This window comes from Sinohyriopsis cumingii, chromosome 4 (genome assembly GCF_028554795.1).
Source record: "Sinohyriopsis cumingii isolate HCF-2022 chromosome 4, ASM2855479v2, whole genome shotgun sequence".
Taxonomy (NCBI): domain Eukaryota; kingdom Metazoa; phylum Mollusca; class Bivalvia; order Unionida; family Unionidae; genus Sinohyriopsis; species Sinohyriopsis cumingii.
This window is the reverse complement of record NC_142964.1, coordinates 100,035,365-100,061,102: the sequence shown is the minus strand read 5'-3', so window position 1 is coordinate 100,061,102 and position 25,738 is coordinate 100,035,365. Positions and strand designations below refer to the sequence as shown.

Sequence of the window (25,738 nt, the reverse complement as noted above, 5' to 3'; positions counted from 1 at the left end):
GGGGATGTGGTAATGGATAGATGGACACATCTTTGGACAGACTGCGATAACATTATCATTCAATGCTTTTTCAAAAAGTATGGGATCATGAAAAGTCACCAAGTATTTCTTTTTAATCTAAAGCAGTCTCATGCTTAGCAGGTTTATAAGTAAAAGAAACAAATCATTTGGGAAGTATACTTTATTAGTCAGCACGTTCCTATCTTCTCAACCAAGGTACAACACTGAAGATGTAATGGCCAGCTTGTATAATATTGTCATCATACATTTTCTTCATTGCAATAGATGTTGAAAGAGTGGTGAGGGACTGTGTATTAGTCTCATCACAAAATCTTGTTTTCTTCATTCATATTTGAAAAGCAGTTGTTCTTGTCCTGTAATCTTTGGCGATATTGTCCGTTTTGATAATTTGACAGGAGATGCTTGGTTTCTGCAGTAGGATGGTGATGGATGGTTGGGGAATATTTGGTTATCACTGTGTTGCAAGTAATGTTTGAGGAGAGCTCAATAGCACAGTGCTGTGGACGTTTTCCTTTCAACATTGTTATGTATTTCTTTCTGCTGGTCTCAGCTTGGAAGGCTGTCCCATGGTAAGTTAGTGATGTGAAATCATCTTGATTAAGAAAGCATTTACAAAATGTTCGCACAAAAACTTGACGGAATTTCTGTCCAAAGGCACAGTAGAGAATAAAGTTGATGGTACTGTTAAAAGTCACCATGAAATTTCTTAGAGATGATAACACTTGCCAGGGCAAGGTGGATTTGATTATTTCATAATTGATGGAGTACGCTACATTGTAGATCAGTGCTGGGACCTGACAGATCATAAAAACTATCACCAGGGAAATGAGCATGATCGTAACATTGTTTTCTCTTGATTGACGAACATTCATATCCCGTTGTTGCTTTTGTGACCTTTTTACTGCTCGAATGAGAAATGTGTTAAGCACAGCCAGTGTTGTCAGTGGAATAACAAACATGATGAATAAGTACATCCACAGAAAATAAATCTCATTATACATTTTGTTTGATCCTAGTTTAGTTTGTTCAAATGAAACAGTTATTTCCTTTTGATTTCCGTCTGTCACCTTTTCTGTTGTAACAATTCTGTATTCAAACCATCGGCACAGATTGTAGATGAATGAAACTAATGACACCATAAAAATAACTATTCGAGCACGAGCTATTGTACACATGCTTGCTGCCCTTAGAGGATGGCAGACAGCAATGTATCGCTCCACTGTGAACGAGACTGTAATCCAAACAGTTGTTGTTTGGGACACTAGCGCTAAAGGATAGAAGTATGCGACAATGTATGGAAATACAGTTTTTGAATATTTAGCAGACAGTTGAGGTAATGTTATAAGAAAGAGGGTGCTAAGTAGTACCATCATATCCCACAGCGCCAATGCTGCAAGAAAGCAGTTTGTTGAAGATTTCATTGTCCGTCTTGTTAAAACTGCAGTGGTCAGCAAATTTCCAAATAGTCCAAGAAATATAACAGTTATTCCAAGAACACCATTCAGATAATATTCCACCAAAGTCTCAGCTTCATTGGCAGATGATTTGCTAGTGTTTGGGGTCAGAAGTGTCAAGTTGCCTTTGTACCATTCCATGTCCAATGACTTGTTTTGATGGTTTTTACTGAAGTTAATATAACTACTCATCTCGAGGATTGGAGGAAACGTGCTATGTGAATGTGATTAACTTGCGATCACACTGCTTCTTTCAAGGCATACCATGGTGATAACTCTTTCTTTTCTAGCTGACAGCATCACCAAGAGTAAAGACCTGCAAAAAAGAGAAAAGTTTGTAAATTAATTATGTATTTTCCCATATATAACAATAAAAAAAATCCAACTTAGGTTCGTTACCTGACATGACCGCTCCAGTGGTGTAGTAGTTAGAGTGTCTGCCTCATATGCAGGAGGTCGCGGGTTCGAACCCCGGAACAAGTCATACAAAAGATTTTTAAAAATGGTTGTAACAGCTGCATTGCTAGGCACTCAGCATAAAGAGGTTAGTGAGAGGACTGGTCATTCTGGTGTCAGGATAATGTGACTGGGTGGGACATCATGCTACATGTCTGTGACATGATGCCCCAGTGCTAGACATCACTATTAACTGCCACATGGCAGACATCGTAGCAATATGACTGAAAGATTGTTAAAAATCCAAAACGCATGTGCACACACCCACAAACACACACACAGACACTAACACACACATACATACACACACGCTACCTGAAGTATATGGTTGTGTGCTGGACCATTTATGATCCAAATCACACGCACGCGCGCAAACACTCTCTATCTCTCTCTCTCTCTGTGCTGGACCAAGTTTGCTTCCAGTCTAGACCCTTAATCAGAAAACTGTTTAGCACTGATCTCAAGCTCAGGTTCAAAACCTCAGATGTAGACATGATAGAATTAGCTACGTGATAGAATAAGCAATATTATGTAAATCCTTACATTTCTGTTATTAACTGTACCATTGTTGGCCATGCTGACATTTTTTCGTTGACCCACTAATACTCAATTGTAGTAGAAAATATTTTCTAATGCATCAAAACGATATTTAGTTTTACAGACTTATCATAAAAGAAAGTCACCAGTAAAATTTGACCAGCATCATCATAGGATTTGTGCCTGAGATATTTTGGCTGAAAGTTACAGTATGCAGTGTGTAGTCCCAGTTATGGAAACAATCCCATGTGTTGTTCAATATTATGGGAACATTTTCCACATGTTGTTCCATTATTAAATTGCTGGTGGGGGGGGGAGGTATGGGAATCATTTGTAAACAACATATTTGTCCTTTAGAAGACTTTTTATGATGTGCATTTTGGTCATAAATGAAAATGGTGACAACCTGATATCCAGTATGGCTGCACAGTGGCCATCTTAAATATGTTGTTATTCCTATTCCTGCTAAATAAAAATTAATATTGCCATGGTTTTCACCAGAAGACTTCTTCTGATGGTTGTAAGTTAAAATAGTGCTTATCTTATATCCAGTATCACTACCATAGTAGCCATTTCAAAAATATTGTTACCACTGTTTATGAATGGATGGTTATATCAGCATGGTTTTCTTTTTCACTAAAAAGAAACATTTTATGAAGTCTTGTTGGTCCTAAATAAAAATGGTAATGTCCAAACATTAAGCATCATCACCACTGTGATCCACTACTTATCCTGAAACAATTGGTTTTAATTATTTTTTTTACCATGTCCAGTAGGTTGTAAAAGAAAAGAGTGCTGATCTGACTTCTAATGTGGCTGTCACAAAGGCCATGTTGAAAACCTTGTCCTAGATGGCTGGTTATATCCACATTGTGCTTTCACCAAATGATTTCTTATGATGTCTACCAAATGATTTCTTATGATGTCTAGTTGTTGTGAAATGGTATTGGTGCCAATCTGATCCAATATGGCCACCATGGCAGCCATCTTATAAATCTTTGTTTTGTTTTTTCTTCCAAAACGGAAACTCATGTCAGTATTGGGGTTACCGCCAGATGATTTGTTATGCCGTCTTGTTGGTCCTAAATCAAAATAGTGACACTGTAACATCCAATATGTCCACCACATGTTAAATTTGAAAGTCTTGTTATTCCTGAAGAATATTTGAGATGATTTCAGCATTTGTGTTTTTTAATGCCCACCATGATAATGCCAGTTCATCTCTTACAATGGTTAAGTTTTGCATTTATTTCATTTTTATCGATGGATATGTATGTTCCATGAAAATTTGTTTTATTTTGCTGATTTCAGTCACTTTATTCTTATAGTTTCCATTCTCTTTTACCAAATATATATGTATTACTATAATAGTAACATACTTGATTGCTTCGTCATGTAAGAATATATCGTCATTTTTTTTTATGTCAAGGGAAACAACTCAAATGTAGCTACATTTCTAACCCTGACTGTAGCTATCTCCCCTGAATATTGTTCCAGTGATGATAATATTTGAAATAATAGTAGAAAGTGCATTTAAAAAGGAAATTAAAATAATATTTTAAATATTGTTTCCAATGTTAATATAAGTTATTTAATGACATACAAAAAGATATAATTTGGAAAATATTATAAAGATTATTTGTATTTGCATGTTTAGTATGGTATCATCATCTCCGGAGTTGTGTTCTTCCGTCTGATTTTATGTGAATTATTAACACTCCAAATCATCAATATTCTTTATTATCTTGTCATGATAATGTAATACAAGTTTTTAGGAAACTGGAAATAGCATTTGAGAACATTAAGAGTGGTTGTGTGGGTTCTTTGCTCTCTAATAGGGTCATTTTGGCATTCAAATAGTATCAGATGGGAAAATTAACAAAGGCTAAAATCAGTGCATTTATCTTATGTTTGTCTTTAATTAATTCATACATGTATACAGATTTTTAAGAAAATTATATACTTTTCTCAACGCAAGTTGTGGAATATGTCATAGGTACAATTTGAGTTGCAGAGTGAAACTTGCTGCTTCCTTACATCAGCTCAGAGTTAAAATTGTCACTTCTAAAGTTGCCCATTTCACAGAAAGAATATGACTGGTATACAAACATTTCCCAGAATGATTATGACTGGTATACAAAGCATTCAATTTAATAAATATTTGGAAATAATATATTTTAAGTATTTGTTAAATATGTCAGGATTGACATCAAAATAGTTTTTCAGGTTAAATATGTCAGTCTTGACATTGGAATAATTTTTTGTTAAATATGTAAGACTTGGCATTGTAATGGGTTTATCTGGTTAAATCTGTCAGGCTTGGCATTGGAATGTTTTTTTCTGGTTAAATCTGTCAGGCTTGGCATTGGAATAGTTTTTATGGTTAAATATGTCTGGCTTGGCATTGGAATAGATTTTCTCACTAACCGAAGTTGTTATTCATTGTCAGATGAATAGTAATATGAAAGTCAACCTCAGTGTGAAAAATATTTTGCATAAGAACACACAATACAGGCAAAATGTTATTAAATTATAATTAAAATACAAACATTTTGAAAAATTTGTAAACCAGCCATTCAATGGACTAAACTACATTGTAGATGAAATATTATTAAGCCTGTCCCAGACTCACCATAATTAATTTCTTTTTTCTACTAATTAAAAATCGTAGATATGTGATACAGAATTAGTGACAAAATGAACTGTGTTGTAGAATTAATAGGAGTAAAAACTGATTCAGTTCTTAGAAGTTTTGGAATTTTATGAAATAATACTTGGCAGAACAAAGCATAGTCAAATCGCATCAAATTAGATAGCTGTGGTCACTTACCCGTTACTTGAAAAGAGCATGATTAATTGTGATGTCAGAAAGGGAATCCCCCCCCATCTCATATGACAATTTGCTTATTAGAAAGAAAGCACGTTATTTGGTATATTGCAAACAGAAGGACAGCAAGTCTATGGGTCAGTAACCTCAGTTTTACAACTACATGTTTTAATGTGTCAGTTTGCTTATGAATGTGAACGTTATTGGCTTTGGTCAGTTTTTGGTGGTGTTTTAGCAACTAACAAATAATAGATTGTTTGTGTTAGTGGCTCTTGATTCAATATTTTGTCTTTTTAGAATTACCATATTGTAATCTTCGCACTACCTGCTGCTGAAATCCCAACAATGTATAGTTTCCTCTGTGCTCAATTTAAGTCATTTGGCCAAAGTACATGGTGAAATGAAGGAAGTTTTAATCTGAACCTCAAGGTTTGAAGTTAGGTCATTTCAAGTACCATGGATGGGAATCCATCTTATATGAGGACATTTCTTGTTCTTCATGTTCTGTATAAAACTCATTTTTTATATACTTACCCAACTAAATTTTCAACTTGCCTTCTAGGGCTTTAAGGCTAGTGATTCAGATCCACCCACTTGACAACCGAAAATTCAATAAATGGCAATCTGTCATAAAGATTTTGTTGACCCACTTAATTCTTGTCAGACTCATCAGATGCCAGTCAGGCTCAGTTAGATGCAGTCAGACTCAATCAGGTGCCAGACAAACTCAGTTAGATGCCAGTCAGACTCAATCAGATGCCAGTCAGACTCAATCATATGCCAGTCAGACTCAATCAGATGCCAGTCAGACTCAATCATATGCCAGTCAGACTCAATCAGATGCCAGTCAGACTCAATCATATGCCAGTCAAACTCAATCATATGCCAGTCAGACTCAATCAGTAGCCATCATGTAATTATTTTACACATAGTTGGGTGGCCATTAGTCGATTAGTATGTCTGTTATATGTGTTTCTATTAATAACTGATATAATGGGATGAGAAGCCAGTTTTTATTGGCTAATAAATCCCAAATTTGCAAGTTTACTTGATACTGTGGACATCATTTGACTAAAATCAGCAAAGCTAAGAAAAGCTATGCCTACACATTAGAACACACACCTTGTTATCCCTATAATCAATGCTTTTGTTCTAAAACTGTTTCCATGCAATTAGCAGGAATTAAATTTTTGGTTCCAAGTGAGAATTTAATACAAATTGGTTGAAAGTGATGTTATAACAATTTTAACATAGCTTAATAAGAATGTTAATAATAATAATAATAATAATAATAATAATAACAATAATAATAATAATAATAATAATAACAATAATAATAATAATAATAAGAGGAAGAAGAAGAAGAAGTATACTTTACATATAAAGGGTGACTCATTTAGTCAAGGGCTGTTCTCCCTTGAGGCCCTAGTAAGGAGAGTTGTTGTGGGGTTTAACGCCATTTTTCAGCACACGATAGGCTATACATGGTGGCCAGTATTAATGGTGGAGGAAGAACCCGGGAAAACCCCGGAATGAACCACCGAACCACGAGAAGCTACTAGCAAGCTTTCTCACTTACCCACATTGGCTGAATCCGAGACTCAAACCGGCACAGACAGAGGTGAGATGGCAGTGATCTGTAACGGAGAGCGCTTTAGACCACTCGGTAGTAAGGAGAGTATAACAATGTGCATTATATGAAAGATATAAATAATTACTGTTCATTTTAATGTGTTCAGTATTAAAATGCTAAATTCTGTTATCCCTTAGAAACACATACATGCTCATGATATCTCTTCTTAAATACTGTAATATTTTCAGCAGATTTTACATGTAGTGTAACCTTGTTCCACATAACTGTACACAGAGTATTGGCAGCTGAATAGTGAAACTGCACCTTGGGAGACACTCATCATGAGTTGGACAAAACTAGCATTCCAGGTGTGAACACATAATGCATATCTTGCTATTATAACCTTGAAATTTTGAAGAAACAATGATTGTCTAGCATCTAATGGTAGGCAGGTGTAGGTTTTTTTCTTCTGTTTTGCAAATGGCTTTTGTTTTATATTGAAACCCATGAATCAAATATCTTTTACATGTGTTGAATTTGTAAATAAAATGACCTCTTCCTTCTCTATTACATGACTGGGAAAAGTAGAGATATTGTCCAAATTAAAATTAATGATAGGTTTAAAAAGTTGTCTAAGAGCAAATGATACTTGAAAGACATTCCAATTAGTAAAAAGTGACACAGTGTTGTGAGCAATGAAAACAATGCCAGCCATGCTTTGTTGGGTGGGGTTGTAAACCAGAGATTCAGCAAAAGGTGATAGTAAAAATTCAAAAACAATATACTTGGATACTAAACTATAATTTTACATATTTTGAGAAAATGTGAGAACTGTTTTATTCTTATAATTATGCTTAGTATAATTGTGATTATAGATTTCATTTAACAAAGAAAAATCAAAAGGATTTAGAATTGATATACTGATAAATAGTTACAAAGTTTTACTTGTGTCATGTTTGTCTTATTTTATTTTTCCCTATTTTTTTTTGCTTTCTCTGTTGAAAGGTGTCAGAAATAAACATGTTGTATCAAGAGCATCCTTCGCAGACAAATGTCAATGGAAATTTAATTTAAAGTTTAAAATGACTCTATTATCAGTGGATATTTTGAATGGTTAAGTTATGAATTTGTTAATTATAACTTTTAAATTATGTTTTGCAGAAAATATTTTTTTGTTACATTACAAACCATAAATGAATGATAACTTACATTTCCTTGAAAAAATAACTCCAAAAATCCAAAAGTATTTCACAGTTCTTCTGAATGCTGATTTAAAATGTCATTCAGCCTCCCCTGTGGCCAGCACTCTCTTTAGACTGTCAGATTCAGTGTGTTGTTACTGGCTTTCTGATGCTCAATGAACCACCTTGAAACTTTGTACAACTAGGCTGGTTCTACATCGCAATAGCCAGCCTGTGTCATATATTGATTGACTTTCAGAAGCAGCGACAGTGTATTTTAAAATCTTGTATCAGAATAACAGTTTTTGTTAAGAATTTGATCCTTGCTGATGGGCTTTGTGAAACATATTCCCAGAACTTTATGAAGGAACAATTTTATTGCTTGTATTTTTTCCCTGAAGTTCCTAATATCCAAGTTAGAAACATTTGACATGTTAGGCCAAATAAAAAAATGTCTAGTTCTGGTTACAATGAAAAAATAATTGTGTAGCTAGGTCGGTACAATCTTTTTTTATATAGTTGGACAGATTTAAATGAAGTATAAACTAGAAAATAAGTGACAGTCACATAATAAATATAACTTTAAGCATAGTTACATCCATTTGTTAAATTTTTTTCTCTCTCAAAATTTTGTTCCTCTTTTTTTCCAATTTTTTTTCTCCAAAAGAAATGAACGCTCCATTGGCCTAGTGGTTAGAGCGTCCACTTCGGATGTGGGAGGTCGTGGGTTCAATCCCCGGCCAAGTCATACCAAAGACTTACAACAATGGTACTAACAGCTGCCTCGCTTGGCGTTCAGCATTAAGAGGTTAGTGTTAGGACTGGTCGGCCTGGTGTCAGGATAATGTGACTGGGTGGGACATCATGCAACATGTCTGTGGCATGATGCCCCAGTGCTAGACATCACTATAAACTGCCACATTGCAGACATCATAGCGATATGACTGAAAAATTGTTAAAGCTACTTTAAAAATCAAAATCACATCACATCACATCACATCACATCACACATCCAAAAGAAATGTAGGGTCAGCAGGAACAAAATAAATTCGGTAATATAAGCAGAACCAGACATACTTTGGCCTGGGCATCCAATTGACTGTGATTTCTTGTTTAGCTCTTCCTGAGGATCATCAAATAGCTTACAGTCCACTGAGTTCTCACTTGACCTGTCTGGTGATGCAGTTTTATTGCATACCTCTTGTAACTTCAGTGGTAAAAATGGCATAGGCAAGTGAGATAACTTGATGTTGACACAGTTGGAAGTCTGCATGTTAAACTGATACACAAGTTTGTATCTCTTCATTAGAAATACATGTATAAATCAGTTCATTTCATCTTGTTTTAGGTGGGTCTTATCTCATTTTGGTTTAGGTTGGTCATAGTTTAGAGTGACTTTGCAGCCATTCCAGGTAAATAAATATTTTCAGGATAATATTCTTTGTACCCTTTAAAGGTCACCGGCCATACTCTAACATTTTTCTTTTTACATCAGATTTACATTACATGATTAAAAGTAGTTATACTTGCACAAAAAGAATAAAAAATGTATGAAGTGTAAAGAAGAAAACATTTAATTACTTGAAATAGAATTATACAATGCTGTTACTTCCTTTTAGCTACAATTTCCCACCTATAGAGGATGCCAACCAGAAATGATGTACATTTATCCCCACAAGATGAAATACATGCTTCTTGTTGTCAAAAAATAAAACAATAGGCTATGGATAAAGAACATTTAGATGAAACTATTGAAAACTAATTTACTGTTCAGCCTTATATCGATGTGTGCACAATGTGCTATAGATTGTGTCTCTTTCAAAACTGTTCCATTGTTTCAATTTATTTTCAAAGTTCCCATTAAAACAGGTAAAAACGAATCAATGCTAGATTCTCTATGTTGGCTGATTTTGTTTTTAAAAAAAAATTGGTACACTTAAAAGAATCCAAAGAAACCAACGTTGACTTCTTTATATTGGCCAACTTCATAAAAGAAAAATCAGCACACTTAAAAGAATCCAGTCAGTTTCCATGGTTAGATTGCTTGGTAATAAAATAACTGTTGTATTTGATATCCTGTCAGTAGCTTTAAGCATCGAGCTTATTGCTCGCTGCCAGTTGTATTTATTCATCACTTGGGCTTCTATTTGTCTGCAATATGTAATCATAATTGATACAAACAGGCAATTATATTTGCAGGGTAAATAGCATGCACAGCAATAACTTGCTTTAATAATACTTTTTTAACCCATGCTAGTGAAAAGATTATCATTTGCATTTACAGTGAATGTTTTTTCAAATAATGATTTTTTTTATTTGCAAGGTACTGTCATATAGTTAACCTGGAAACAATACAATCTTGGTATTTTGCACCTTATAACATATGATGCGTGAATGGCAGGTGCCTTCAAGCAATCGGGTGATATTCCCATCTCTTTTGAGGCTTTGTTTTCTGACATAAGCAATACACACTATAGTAAGGATTCAAATGCCAGCTGGCATCTGCTACACATGTAGAGTTTGTGGAAATATATCTTTCTTCAGTAAATTATGCATGATGAAAAAATGAAGGAATAAATGATATCAATACAAGGTTAGTTTCTTTCATTTCATTTTCAAATAAGTGTTTTGTTTATCTATTTCACTTCCCCCATAAATGCCACATAATCCCATGAGATGATGCTGGTCACATGGCTGATCAGAGCAATGGTTGCATGGAAATGTACAGTTTGTGAGCAAATTTAAGAAGAAAACATAAAAAATTTAACAGCTTAATTTATGACTTCAGAAGAAAAGTTTTGCAGTCATCAGTTTTGTGCATTCAGAGGCAAAGTGTTGCAGATAGTTTCCCAACTTTTGCGAGTTTTCACTGAAATTCAACTTCAAGACAGTGAACAATGTGAACCTTCCAAGGCAGGTCCCAGAGGGGACAGGCTTAAAGAGTGAAATACTTATAAATTGTCTAAAATGCAAAGGAAACGTCACAGATGATGTAAGTATGGTTTCCAAAACTGGTTTGATGGGGAAATGAGTGTGTTTGCCATCAGCAACTGCCTCCATAGATGTGAGGTCTGGAGAGGCACATGTTGGGCAGCTGGGAAAAGCTACATTAGGTCGACCATTACAAAAAGATGTGATGTCATTGTCTGCTACTGGTGCAAGTCACGTGATTTCCTCCCAAACAATTAATGTTTCTACCCTGGATAAAGAATTAGCCATGGAATGTCAGTTGTGGACACAAAACGCATATGTTGTGTCCAAAATGCATGTGGGCATGACAAAAATGGAAAAGATCTTGGCCAGTGTTGCTAGTAAAGCCCAAATGCAAAGCGCATCAACTGCGGTTTCTGCAGGATCAGCACACATTGGTCATTTTGAAAAGGATTTGGACACTATGCATGAAAAAGGGGACGTCGACTTGCATGTGGATGTTGCAGGGCCAATTATGCCAGATTGTAATTTCATGAACCCCATAAGTGCCTTAGTGATCACATGCCACCCTTAATACTTCCCACCCAACAAGACATTGAGGTTTCCATTTCTTTGCTCTTAAGACTGATAAGCCTCGTGACCAGCATCATCTCATGTGATCACTAAGACACTTATGGGGTTCATGAAATTACAATCAAACTTTGACTTGGTAAGTCTAATTATATTTATCAATTTTACTGTACTGTGCATTTGGGGGGGGGGGAGCACCAATTCAACACAAAATTATTTTGTTTCTTTAGTTTTGGGACATATACTTGAGGAAACAAAGTTTCACATAAGTTCTGGGACTGGAAAAAATAATTACTTTATCGCAGAAAAATGGCATTAAACCCTTCAACAACAACAAACTTGTACGCCTATAAATGATAAACATTCCAGAGTAATTTTGGGTACAGTTAGAACTCACCCCTGGGAGAACTTGTCCCAACATATGTGGATAAGTCGCCCCAGGGTGGTTGGATAAGTCACCCCAAATGGTTGGATAAGTAACCCCAAAACTTGTAACCCAGAAAACCTATTTAGTATTTGTCTTTTAAATAAATAAATTATTTGAAAGATAGAAATGTGTACCTTAGACCAATACTGTTAGCAACAAAGATCTCGCCACATTGGTTACTGCTTTGTATGATAGTATTTTGAATTGTTCAATTACCTAAGTGTCAGTGCATTGTTGAATAAATGTTGTAGATTATATCCTGCACCTGTATCCTAATTCTATTTTATTATCTTTGTCTTTTTACATAATGGTGCAGATGTGATCATAGCAAAGTGTGTATCCCTTTTGGTTATTTGGTAAATTTCAGTAAGTTCATAGATATATGTTATGTATATTTGATTTAATTATATCAGATTTAATATATATTTATTTCAATTTAATTGTTTGTCAGTTTTTACATGATATTGTAATGTTAATTTATTCACTAGAGATGATACTTTCTTCAGAAAATAGTTTGACTTTGACTGTTAATTCATAAACACCAGATGTTGATCTAAATCCTGACCTTGTTTCAGAATTTGTAGCAACCATTGTAAACAAGTTCTATTTTATTTTAAAATGATTGGTTGTTTTTGAGGTCATGATGGGACTTTGTCTTTAAGATGTAAACAATTTTTATTTTTTTTATTTCTTAGAGTAAAATGATTGGTTTTCATCAGGGTCACACTGGGTAAACGTGATCTGTAACAACTACTTACCTTCTATACCCTTCAAGAAGATTATCATGTGACCCCTTGTTTACGTTAAGAATACTATATAACCCATGTTTTGGAGAATTAATTTGAGTAGAAACTGGGCTGTTAAACTGTTAGTTGTATGTTGTGCTGTTTGTAGTTATTTCAGATTACTTGTTTTAGATTTATTTCAAATTACTAGGATTCAAAAGGATTAATTCTGTTATTTTTCTGGAAAATACATGTGCTCATGTAATATTGTGGAACAAGAACATTTTTTATAAATGTTTATTCAGCTATCAGAAACCAGAGTGATAATTCTTGTTTCTACAAGGAACTGTAGACTTCAGCATTACAGATTGCAGCATACGTCATTGTCTTCCATCTTGGATTCTTCATTGGGATTCGAACGTGAAATCATTTGAACATTTTGTTATTAGGACTACAAAAATTTTATTCTTGGATTATTTTTGGATTTGATTCTATAAAACCATAAGTTCATATATTTTCATTTTTACAGAATTTTTCCAGGGAAATAAACTATCATATTTTTTCAAAGCTTGTGGTTTTCACTCTTTCTTGTGTTACTGTTTATTCGAACCTAAACACTTGACATAAGATATATGCACTTACTATTAAGTAGTCACAGTCATTTTTGAGTAAGTAGAGGGTTCATATTGTCAAATAGATTGTTGAATACCTTTTCCTTGATTGAATATGTTCAGCATGTATTCTAATATCCTATTACTGAATACTGTGGTAACTATTGCTGTTATTTTCAATCATTGCTCATCTCTGACAGTTACATGGCAAAGCATTTTCAATATTGGTAGCAAAAAGTATTCATTTTGAAATCCTTACTTTATATCATTGTTGAACTTGGATATTTATCTTGCAAAAATTATATCAACATGGTACTCAAACAATCCTCCTTTTTTTTTAACTCTTTTATCTCCATCTTTGAAAAGTAAGAAATTAATCTACCAAATGAAACAACATCGAAGACATGTTTGTGCTTTGTCATTCAATGTTTCCAACATCAATTTATTATGTACTTTTGATTTTGTGTGTAACTGCATCGGATGAATATGCAATTTTATCCACACTTTCGTTTAAGACTGTTTTCCACTAGTTGTATAACAAACCCTTCCTTCCCAGCCTGCATTCATCTTGTTTGTGTAATGTCGATATAAACAAAAACTTGCAAAGTCTTGTGAAACAACAGTATGTTAACATCATCAGAAAATTTTATGTAGCCTTATGAAACAATAGTACTGTATACTGTGCCATAATCACATAAATTTCTGTGGAGGTCTAAAATAAATAACTCCATTGGTCCCCATAGACTACTAAAATAAATAACTCCATTGGTCCCCATAGACTACTAAAATAAATAACTCCATTGGACCCCATAGACTACTAAAATAAATAACTCCATTGGACCCCGTAGACTACTAAAATAAATAACTCCATTGGTCCCCATAGACTACTAAAATGCGTAAATGTCTGAGATGTGATATATGATCTAGACAGGATTCGTGTATGTCTGGCTGTCTCCAGCCTTCTAAAGTTGCATTTTTTGCTGTCTGTCAATAAGAAACTTGATTGACTTCAGACATCTATATGTTGTTTATTGTGTGCACTTTGAGCTCTTTTTGTTCTAGAAGATTATTTATTATTTTTCCCATGTTTACAGATTTAAAATATGTTTTCTTTAGATAACATTATAGACAAGAATCTGTTAAAAAAGTTGTGCTCCCTCCCATCCCCCATGGTTGCATTTTATTGCTTTTTAACATTTATTTGTTTTCTAAGATGATTAAAAGGAAGCTGTTGTGACTAATTGTGGCAATTCTTTTCACAAATAAGCAGTTGAAGTGGCTCCAGTGATATAAAAATAGAGAAATAAGCATGTGCATGTTTTACGGTCATGAAGTTGTTGTAGGTGACCCTAATGCCATTTTTGAGCACACTATAGGATATACAAGGCAGCCAGTATATTTGGTGGGGGAAGAACCTGAGAAAACTGTGGTAAGAACTACCAACCCTTGCGAAACTGCTGGCAAGCTTTCTCTTATAACGACATTGGCTCACTCACTCGGTGCCCAAGATTTGAACCCACACAGACAAAGGTGGAGTGATTGGTAAAGGCAAACTGTTTAGACCAATCAGCTGCCTGGGGCCCCAGGGTCTTGAAGTCATGAAGCTTCAAAATTTATTTCATACTGTATGAACAGCAATTGCAGAGTGATACATGACTTTATACTACTGCAAAATATGAATAGTAATAAAAATAACTAATCTGAAGAAAAAAACCCAAATGAATTTAACCATTTTGGTGTTTGTGTGTGTGTGTATGATTTGGATTTTTAACATAGTTTTAACAATTTTCATTCATGTCACTATGATGTCTGCAGTGTGGCAGTTTATAGTGATGTCTAGCACTGGGGCATCATGCCGCAGACATGTAGCATGATGTCCCACCCAGTCACATTATCCTGACACCAGGCCAACCACTCCTAACACTAACCTCTTAATGCTTAGCGTCAAGTGAGGCAGCTGTTAGTACCATTTTTTTAAATAAGTTTTTTGTATGAGTCAGCCAGGGAATGAACCCACGACATCCTGCATCCGAGGCGGACGTTCTAACCACTAGGCCACCAGAGCGGTCAACCATTTTGGTTTAGATACAGATATTGTCAAGGCACAAAAGAAGTGCACTTGAATACAAAGTGAATCAGTTTTGGTGTTATGTAATAATCAGTTATAATTATGTCACATGATGCAGTTTAACTAATCATAATGCTTGTTACAAAAACTAAAATGTGTAATTATAAAAGTGTACAATTCATTTCATGAAGTTAAAAAAAGTTATTTTTGGTGACCTTACTGACTTCCCAAGGATGTATATAATGTATTGTACCACAAATCAGTATGCCAGATTTTACAGGGGCAAAACAGTTATTTAAAACTCAGTATGTTTTTCAAATGAAAATACATAAACTGTATTTTAACCATGGCTGTCATTTTTTGAGGTAAAGGCAAAACTAGCATGCTTTTGCACATTTTCTTTTCACATTTTCTTGGTTCCTAAAGTCATCTGTATCCATGTAATAAAACCCTCCTGATGTGACCAACTCTGAATAAAGACCACTCCCCAGCAGCAACCACATCTGCTTCGTACCATCTGCTGTGTAAAGGAGTGGATGTATTTTTCTGGAATGAGACTAACTTCCAATTACTTACTGTAAGGTGACCTTCTCCAATCCTGAACAGTGGTCCTATCTTATGGGAATTTAACTTTTTCTTGCCTGCAGATATGAATTTCTGGATTCATTGGTGTGATGAATTGTGCAAATGTGAATTTCTTTATTCTTAGGTGGCATGCAAATGTTTATTTCTGTATTCTTCGGTGGCTGGCAGATGTGAATTTCTGTATCTTTGGTGCCTTGTAAATGTGAAATTCTGTATTCTTAGGACACCGTAGGACTGGCAGTGGAGAATCACTTATTTTTATGACACCATTCCAGTTGTGTGCACCCCTTGTCTCAATCATGGAGGAACAACTTGACTTTGATTAGACATGGTGGCTTGCCACTGCATACAACAAAATTCATAGACCTGAAGCACTGAAGTATCAGATCAATCCAACAAGATGTAAATAGGTTACGATATGGGAACCTTGGCTAGCGAAGATGGGCTTTATGTGTCAAATTAAAGATACCGTATTTACCGTATATGTTGGGACACCGTATTTGTTGGGACACCATACATTAATTTTAAAAGTAATTTTTTTGTGCACTGTATGTTCTGGGTCACATCGTTTTTTCGAGTCGTAAGTTGTGGGACACCTTTTAAATCATTAAAAAATTACATGTCGGAAATTGCTCTCCAGCTGAAATTTTATTTTAAAAAATATAAAACTGTGTACTTGAGATAAAACTCTTTAATCCGCTGCAACAGCATCTCATCAACACAACCCTTCTCCTGCACACGTACGATCTATTATTTTGCTACATGAATACTTTTTTAGCTTTCTCATATTGTGAAAAATTGTTAGAGGCAACACACCACCTGAAGTGGAAACTGCAAGAACAAAAGTAAGATTTTTTTTTCAAATCTGCACTAGTCTTGCTAATTCTCACACTTTTGATGCCCATCTTATCGTCAGTCCATCCAGGAATGCGATCAAAGTACACTAGAGTTTCATCCATGTTAATAATCATATTGTTGGCGAAATGATCTGTTTCTCTTTTGGCCTTCATGAATTCATCATGTGATTTTATTTTCTCCAAATCTTCTGGATGATGCTGGGTCATTGATGTTCGCGCATGAAGCATATATTGTGTAACTTTAAAAACTGTTCCATTGTTTCACTTTATTTTCAAAATTTTCGTGAATAGTGGTGAAAAGGAACCAAAGTTAGCTTCCATATCTCGGTCATCTTTGTATATTCAAAGCTAAAAAATAAAAAATCGGCACACTTAAAAGAATCCATAGTCGGCTTCCGAGGTCAGCTTGCTCTGCAATAAAATAAACTTTGTATTGATAGCCTTTAAAAAAATTAATAAGCTTCCATGTCAAAAGTCTGCTTGCTTTGTAACAAAAATAACCTTTGTCTTTGATGTCCTGTGGGTAAGTTCAAAGAAGAAGTTTACTGCTGGCTGCCAGTTGTGTTTATTTACCACCAGGGCTTCTATGTACTTTGCATCTGTAGTAATAATTAATACAACGGTGCACTGATGTCTGCAGGTAAATAGTAATGATACTTTTTTAACCCGTGCCGGCGAAAAGATTGTCACTTGCAATCAAGTGAATGTGTTTTCAAATAATGATTTTTATTTGCGAGATACTGTCATACAGTAGACCTGGATATAAATTAATCTTGGCTATTTTGCACATAACACCGTGTCATGCGTGAATGGCAGTTTTCTTCAATATATCGGTTGATTATTTCCCTCTCGTTTGCGAAATCATTTGCTTCTCTTCTGGCCTTCACGAATTCATCACATGATTTCATTTTCTCCAAATATTGCTGGCTCATAGACATCTGTGCACAAAGCACTATATTGTGTCACTTTAAAATTTGTTCCATTGTTTCAATTTATTTTCAAAATTCCCGTGAATACAGTTGAAAATGAACCCAAGTTTACTTCCATATCTCGGACGTCTTTGTATACTGTATTCAAAAAAGAAAATTGGCTCACTTCACAGAATCCATAGTCAGCTTCTGATGTCGGCTTGCTTTGCAATAAAATAATCTTTGTATTTATATCCTTTACAAAAAAAAGTAACCAATGTCGGCTTCTGAGATCGGCTTGCTTTGTAATAAAAATAACCTTTTGTCTTTGACGTTGTGTCGGTAGGTTCAAAGAAGGAGTTAACTGCTTGCTGCCAGTCGTGTTTATTCACCACCAGGGCTTCTGTGTGCTTGGCATATGTGGTTACAATTAATACAAAGGAGCACTGGTGTCTGCGGGTAAATAGTAAGGATAATTTTGTAACCCAAGCTTGTGAAAAGATAGTCACTTGCACTCAAGTGAATGTATTGCAAATGACGATTTTTATTTGCGACATACTGTCATACAGTAGACCTGGATATAATTCAATCTTGATTATTTTCCACCTAACACCGTGTCATGCGTGTATGGCGTCTTCATGATATCAGTAGAATATTTCCCTCTTGTTTGCGATTTTGTTGGCTCCAGTTTTCAGTCGGATAACATGTTCAAACCTTTGAGCACAACCACACACAATTGTTTCTCAATGTTCATGTCAATGAACAACATGGTGTGTGGTATCAGACATAATTGATACGCGCTACAGTATGGAAGCCTACGCCACTTATACGGATTTCGTGGAAATATTTTATTCTTTAATGCTCATGTTGAAAAAAGGAATTAATGATAAGAACACAAGGTTAGTTTCTTTCTTTTTATTATCAATTAAGCATTTTATTTATCAATTTTATTGCAACGTGCAGTGGGGGGGGGGGCAAGCACAAATGCAATACAAATTTATTTCGTTTCTTAAGTCTTGGGACATATGACCAAAATGAAAAAAATGTTTCACTGTAAGTTCTGGGACAGGACAAAAAATAATTATTTTATCGTGTCCCAACATGTGCGGTAAATACGGTAGTATTCAAGGCTCTTTGTCAAGGCAGAAGTGATCATTAACTGCTGTGTTCCGGTACACTGGGAGATATTGATGAAAGTCATTTGTACTATATATATATATATATATATATATATATATATATATATATATATATATATATATATATATATATATATATATATATATATATATATATATATATATACATATATACATAAAGAATACAAATCATATGGCGAATAACAGTCCTTTCAGGTGCACTGGATCCAGTGCAAGGGATCACGTTTGTCAGGGATTGATTAAGATAAATGCAATAAACTGACTACGAACAATGCAAAACCAGTATCTAGCTAGCCTAAGCGCTTTCGACTCTTAATGAGTCTTTTTCAAAGGCAAATACAAAACATAGACAAGGCAAACAAATAAAACAGACAAACCGTTGTCTTTGTAAAACTTTACATGACTATGACTTGTTGCGGATGATGAAAGATATTTTATATTGACCTTGAAATCGAGGAGCCATAGCGTCATCTGTTATTTTATGTAAATTTATGTTTGCGCAGATTATATCCCGGATATTTCATTGTTATAGTTGTAGTTATAGGTTATTGGGTGATTATAAAAAGCAAATTTAGAGAATCATTGAAAAGACAGCTGCAAACAGGTAATTTTATTTGTGAATGGCTGTCTTTTTCTAGTCTTCTTGGTTTAAACCACTTGGTTTCAATGTTCTAAGGTGGCGTATCAAGTAAGATTCCTTTTCTGTCCTGGTTTTGGAACTCCATTTGGGATTGTGAGCAAATGCTATGTGTTATATCACTGAAAGTGTGGCCATGGTAGAAGTGTTCTGCGACCGGGCTTCTGTACAGCTTCTTTGTCATCCAATCAGATCTATGAAGGTTGATCCTTTTGTGTAGTTTTTCAGTTTCTCTGACATACTGGATGCTACAGATCTTACATGTGATGAGATAAATTACATTCTCTGTTTTGCACGTTTTGTTTGATCCCTGTATGTTCAGTTTTTCTCTAGTCACTGTGCTAGAAAATGTCCTGGTTTCTATCACATGTTGGCAGGTTTTGTACCTTTTATTACCATAGAGGACAGATTGACTAGTAATCTTAGATAGTGATTGGCGTTAGCTTCACCCTGACCAGGATGTCCTTGAGGATTTTTGGTCTCCGGTAGGCTACTACAGGTTTGTTCAGGAGTATTAACTTTAGTACGTTCCATGATGGGCCAGTGCTTCCCAATGATTTTACCTACTTTGGGGTTGTCTGGATGGTAGGCCAGGATAAATGATAACCTATCAGCCTTTTGTTGAAAAAACAAAACATGCAAAAGATGTACAAAGACAATGGTTTGTCTGTTTTATTTGTTTGTATTGTCTATGTTTTGTATTTGCCTTTGAAAAAAACTCATTAAGAGTCGAAAGTGCTCAGGCTAGCTATTAGATACTAGTTTTGCACTGTTCATAGTCACTTTAATATATATATATATATATATATATATATATATATATATATATATATATATATATATATATATATATATATATATATATATATATATATATATATATATATATATATATATATATATATATATATATATATATATATAGTAGAGGGCCTCAAGGGAGTTTATTATTATTATTATTAGACCACTCCAGTTGCCTAATGGTTAAATTGTCCGACTTGGATGCATGAGGCCGCGGGTTCAAACCCAGGTCATACCAAAGACTTATAAAAATGGTACTAACAGCTGCCTCACTAGGCGCTCAGCATTGAGAGATTTGTGTTAGGACTGGTCAGCCTGGTGTCATGATAGTGTGACTGGGTGGGACATCATGCTATATGTCTGTGGCATGATGCCCCAGTGCAAGACATCACTATAAACTGCCACATTGCAGACATTGTAGCGATATGACTGAAAAATTGTTAAAGCTACATTAAAAATCTAAATCGATCACAGACACAAACACACATGGGCACACACATACACACACATCTTCTAGGTAAATGTTACTTATAATTTTTTTCAAACCCATTTGCTGCAGTTTTCCTCTAATGCTTTTTACAATAGGGACATGAAACCTGGTTACTGTTCATGTCTGCCCAGTGACTTGACAACACCGCCTTACTAGTGGTAGAATTAATTACTGTTAACATTAATGTCCTCACCATAGTAGTCTGGGGACAAATATTCACTGAATTTGTTTTTGCATTTGGCAGTTAGGCAGATGTCAAGTAGATAATGGATCTCAGGCAAACTTTTATGTCTTTAAAAAGACTGTCACAACAGAGTAGCAAGACGAATAATTCCAGAGAATTCATGTTTTTGTATGTGTTTTCTTTTCTTAAATAGTAAAAAGAAATACAAGCACACCTTTTAATTATTCAGATGTTTCAGTGGCTTCCCATAACAATGTTAGTAGATGCTGCAAGTCACTGTCACTTTATGAGGAAATAAAGTAAATAAACCATCTCAGTGCCAATGTGCTGTAGGTTCAGTCTACTTCATAAGCAGTAACTCAAACAATATATATGATACAATATTAATTTTAATAATGGCATAGTGTGTGCACATCACTGGCACAATATGCACACAACATCATGGCACAATCAGCTGTTGTGACAATTCCAGGAGAACCTAATTAAGTGCTTACTCAGCAGCTAAGATTGCTATCTGTCTGTTGAGAACTTAATGATCCTTTGGCATCAAGGCACAAGCTGATTAACAGGTTAATTGTGTCAGGTGATAAAAATACATGAAAGGTTCCAGCACACCAGTAACATCCGGGTGTAGGTCAGTCTAATTTCTTGTAAAAATTTGCAAACCATAAACAATTTATAAGTTTTTGCTGTTTGGCTGATTTGTTGATGGTTCTTCAAAATTTGCACTGATACATTTAAAAATAACTTGCAGCTTTCATTAAAATGTCTATACTTGTTTTTGTGTCTTTTCAGTTTGGTTAAAGTATTTTCTTCCGAACTGGATGGAATACATTGCATCTGTTTTGTGCCAGCTGTGTTTACTAATAAAAACAACATGTAATTATACCTGGTCACCACTATGGACTAAACATAGGGTGACAAACATATTGATGAGTTTGCCCCTGGCTTTTTATGGGTGCTCCACTCAGTGGCCTAATTGATTAGGCTTGTGTTATGTATATTTGATTTAATTTACATTTTATTCAATTTAGTTGTTTGTTTGTTAGTTTGAATCCTTTTATATTCCATTACATGGTATTGTATTGTAACTTTATTTACTGGATTTGACATTGTCCAGAAATTTATTTCAGTTATAAACAACTAATAATGGAAACTTTGTATCTAATACTGACCTAGTTCCAGACCTTGATTCAGAACCAGTAAGATTTGTAATAAACAACTTTTTTCATTTTTTGTTTTTATTCTTTCTTAGAGTAAGATTCATAAAGTAGAATCGAGGCCATACTTGGAGTACATGACAAATAACGTGTTTATTGTTACAAACTGTTTTTTTTTCTCCAGAGGATTGACCCACATCAGGGCATCTGTTTTGTGTTGTAGTTAGATTTATTACTGATGTTTTGAGAAATAACAGTTATTCTTGCCTTAACACATGAGAAGTTAAAGTGTTTTATGTTGTAACTAGTTTTGTGCTAATTATTTTGTTTTCTTCAAATTATTTGGATTTCAAGTTTGTTTTCCCTGGAAATACTAGTGCTCAGAATTAATTCTTGGACAAGGACATTTATCAAAATTTACACAGAGTTAAAAAACTGGAATATTATTTTCTGTGATTCAACAAAGAAGTGTTGACATATCAATACGATGCTGATCACAGCATATGTCATCGCCTTCCATTTGGGATTTCATCGGGATTCAAACTCTGTTTCATTCGCACTTTTTATTACAAGGACTTCTATTGTGTAATTCTTAGATTATTTTTGGATTTTATTTGTTTTTTTTTTTATTTTTACCTTGTTTTTCTAGGGAAATAAATTATTTGTTAAATTTTACAAAGCTTGTTTTCACGTTTTTCTTGTTATGTTTTGTAAGAGCCTAAACACGTAGCAAAGAAAATTGGTTGCTCATCCTTGGGATATATGAAATTTGGCTAAAGTATTTCAGAACACTTTGTGTTTAAAAATTTAAATTCCCTATGTTTTTGAAATTTTTATTTGTTGAATTCTACACAGCTTGTTGTCTTCACTTTTTTCTTGTTATCTTTTTTAAGAGCCTAAACAGGTAACACTTGCAAATGTTAATTTCTGTATTCTGAAAGGTTGATTGCGAACATGAATTTCTGTATTCTTAGGTGGCTTGCAGATGTGAATTTCTGTATTCTGAAAGGTGGCTTGCAATTGTGAATTTCTGTATTCTGAGGTGGCTTGCAAATATGAATTTCTATATTCTTATTTGGCTTGCAGATGTGAAATTTTGTATTCTTAGGTGGCTTGCAAATGTGAATTTCTGTATTCTTAGGTGGCTTGCAAAGGTGAATTTCTGTATTCTTTGATGGCTTGCAGATGTGAATGGTTGGATTTAAACCCAACGTTTCTGTACTGAGTTCAGCACATTAACCAATGAGCCACCTAAGAATACAGACATTCACATTTGCATGCCTCCAAATAATACAGAAAGTAACATTTGCAAACCAACAAAGAATACACATGTATATTGCAATTTCATTCTATCTTTTGCACCGGTGTTCCAATGTAGTGGCAATTTTTCTGATGTTAATTTTCTTTGTTACAGAGGTATAGGTATGTATTATGACTGTGGCCATCAATCCACCCATCCTTCTATCTGGCACAATCTTGTTAGCGTAACTTGCCCTCCCACAGTGTGATGGATTGTCATGGCACTTTGTATATATTATTATCATTAATAGAAGATATGCCTGATGACAAATCATTGTGCTTGTACTATGTTCACAAAAATTATGCCCTTCTTGTTTTTACCTTAGAATCATGTCCATCATGGAGTAGGGGATGTGTTAAAATAAGATGGGTAGGGAGTAAATTTATTTGAGCAAAATGTTTACTGTTTCTTTAGTTAGCTTAGCGATGGACCTTGGTACTAGCATTATATATGCATACTAACAGTATTGTGGAACCTACTGTCCAGATCCATTATTCATGTATGAATTCTGAATGAGATAGCTCAGAATTGGACATATTAGGGCATGATGGAAACTCTTTCATATCTTCAACCATCACCTACAGGTATAAGAATCGGTCATGCAATTCCATGTGGAATTGCTGTAAATCATGGATCTGGCACACTTGGTATTGGAAGTGGATGCTAGGGATTTTGTTTTTTGCATTATTGTAAAACTATGTCTGTAGTGTGGCAGTTATAGTGATGTCTAGCACTGGGGCGTCATGCCACAGACATGTAGCATGATGCCCCACCCAGTCACATTATCCTGACACCAGACCGGAGTGGTCCACAATGGTACAAATTGATGCAATATCAGACATATTAATGTAATGATCGTGCCATTTTGAGATGTGCAGTAATGTTGATTTTACATAAAAGGACCACCTTATGTGACCTTTATAGGCCAGCTTCAGTGTCTAAACAATAAAACCTGTATTGAGAGACCACTTATGTTGTGAGACCACCAGTCTTGAAAGACAAACTATTTTACCAATCTCGTTCTTTACCTGTAACATACATATCAAGCTTATTTGCAGCTTGTTCTACACCAGACACAAATCAAGCGTATTTGTAAATCATTCTGTATCTGAGACAAATCAAATTTAGTTTTGATTCATTCTATACATGACACAGATCAAGCGTATTTGTAATTCATTCAAAACCTGACACAAATCAAGTGTATTTGTAACTTGTTCAATACACAAGTCAAGCATATTTGTAACTCATTCAGAACCTGACACAAATCAAGTGTATTTGTAACTCATTCTATACCTGACACAAATCAAGCATATTTGTATCTCATTCTATACCCGACACAAATCAAGCGTATTTGTAACTCATTCTTTATTTGACACAAATCAAGTGTATTTGTGACTCATTCTGTACCTGACACAAATCAAGCGTATTTGTAACTCATTCTATACCTGACACAAATCAAGCATATTTGTAACTCATTCTATACCTGACACAAATCAAGCATATTTGTAACTCATTCTATACCTGGCACAAATCAAGCATATTTGTAACTCATTCTATACCTGACACAAATCAAGTGTATTTGTAACTTGTTCAATACACAAGTCAAGCATATTTGTAACTCATTCAGAACCTGACACAAATCAAGTGTATTTGTAACTCATTCTATACCTGACACAAATCAAGCATATTTGTATCTCATTCTATACCCGACACAAATCAAGCGTATTTGTAACTCATTCTTTATTTGACACAAATCAAGTGTATTTGTGACTCATTCTGTACCTGACACAAATCAAGCGTATTTGTAACTCATTCTATACCTGACACAAATCAAGCATATTTGTAACTCATTCTATACCTGACACAAATCAAGCATATTTGTAACTCATTCTATACCTGGCACAAATCAAGCATATTTGTAACTCATTCTATACCTGACACAAATCAAGCGTATTTGTAACTCATTCTATACCTGACACAAATCAAGCATATTTGTAACTCATTCTATACCTGACACAAATCAAGCATATTTGTAACTCATTCTATACCTGGCACAAATCAAGCATATTTGTAACTCATTCTATACCTGACACAAATCAAGTGTATTTGTAAGTCATTCTATACCTGACACAAATCAAGCATATTTGTAACTCATTCTATACCTGACACAAATCAAGCATATTTGTAACTCATTCTATACCTGGCACAAATCAAGCGTATTTGTAGCTTTTCCTATACGTTATGCAAATCATGTATATTTTTTTTACTCATTCTT

General features: G+C 34.5%; 2 protein-coding genes across 11 annotated transcripts in view; one reads left to right on the top strand and one right to left on the bottom strand.

Annotated features, from left to right (window-relative positions):
* LOC149801763 (focadhesin-like) overlaps window positions 1-25,738 on the top strand; it is a 596,289-nt gene that overhangs the window by 39,404 nt on the left and 531,147 nt on the right. The window lies entirely within an intron of this gene.
* The window catches only part of LOC149801765 (FMRFamide receptor-like), a 146,124-nt gene continuing 120,552 nt past the window's right edge, over window positions 167-25,738 (bottom strand). For 2 of the 4 annotated variants that reach the window (XM_089956102.1, XM_089956104.1), the window contains exon 2: window positions 167-1,791. In XM_089956102.1, coding sequence (XP_089812228.1) covers window positions 324-1,667 — 1,344 coding nt within the window. In that variant the 5' untranslated portion in view covers window positions 1,668-1,791 and the 3' untranslated portion in view covers window positions 167-323. Of the gene's footprint in view, window positions 1,792-8,077; window positions 8,321-9,126; window positions 9,247-25,738 lie in introns of those variants that run through there. The other 2 variants (XM_089956103.1, XM_089956100.1) reach the window with 2 other exon arrangements.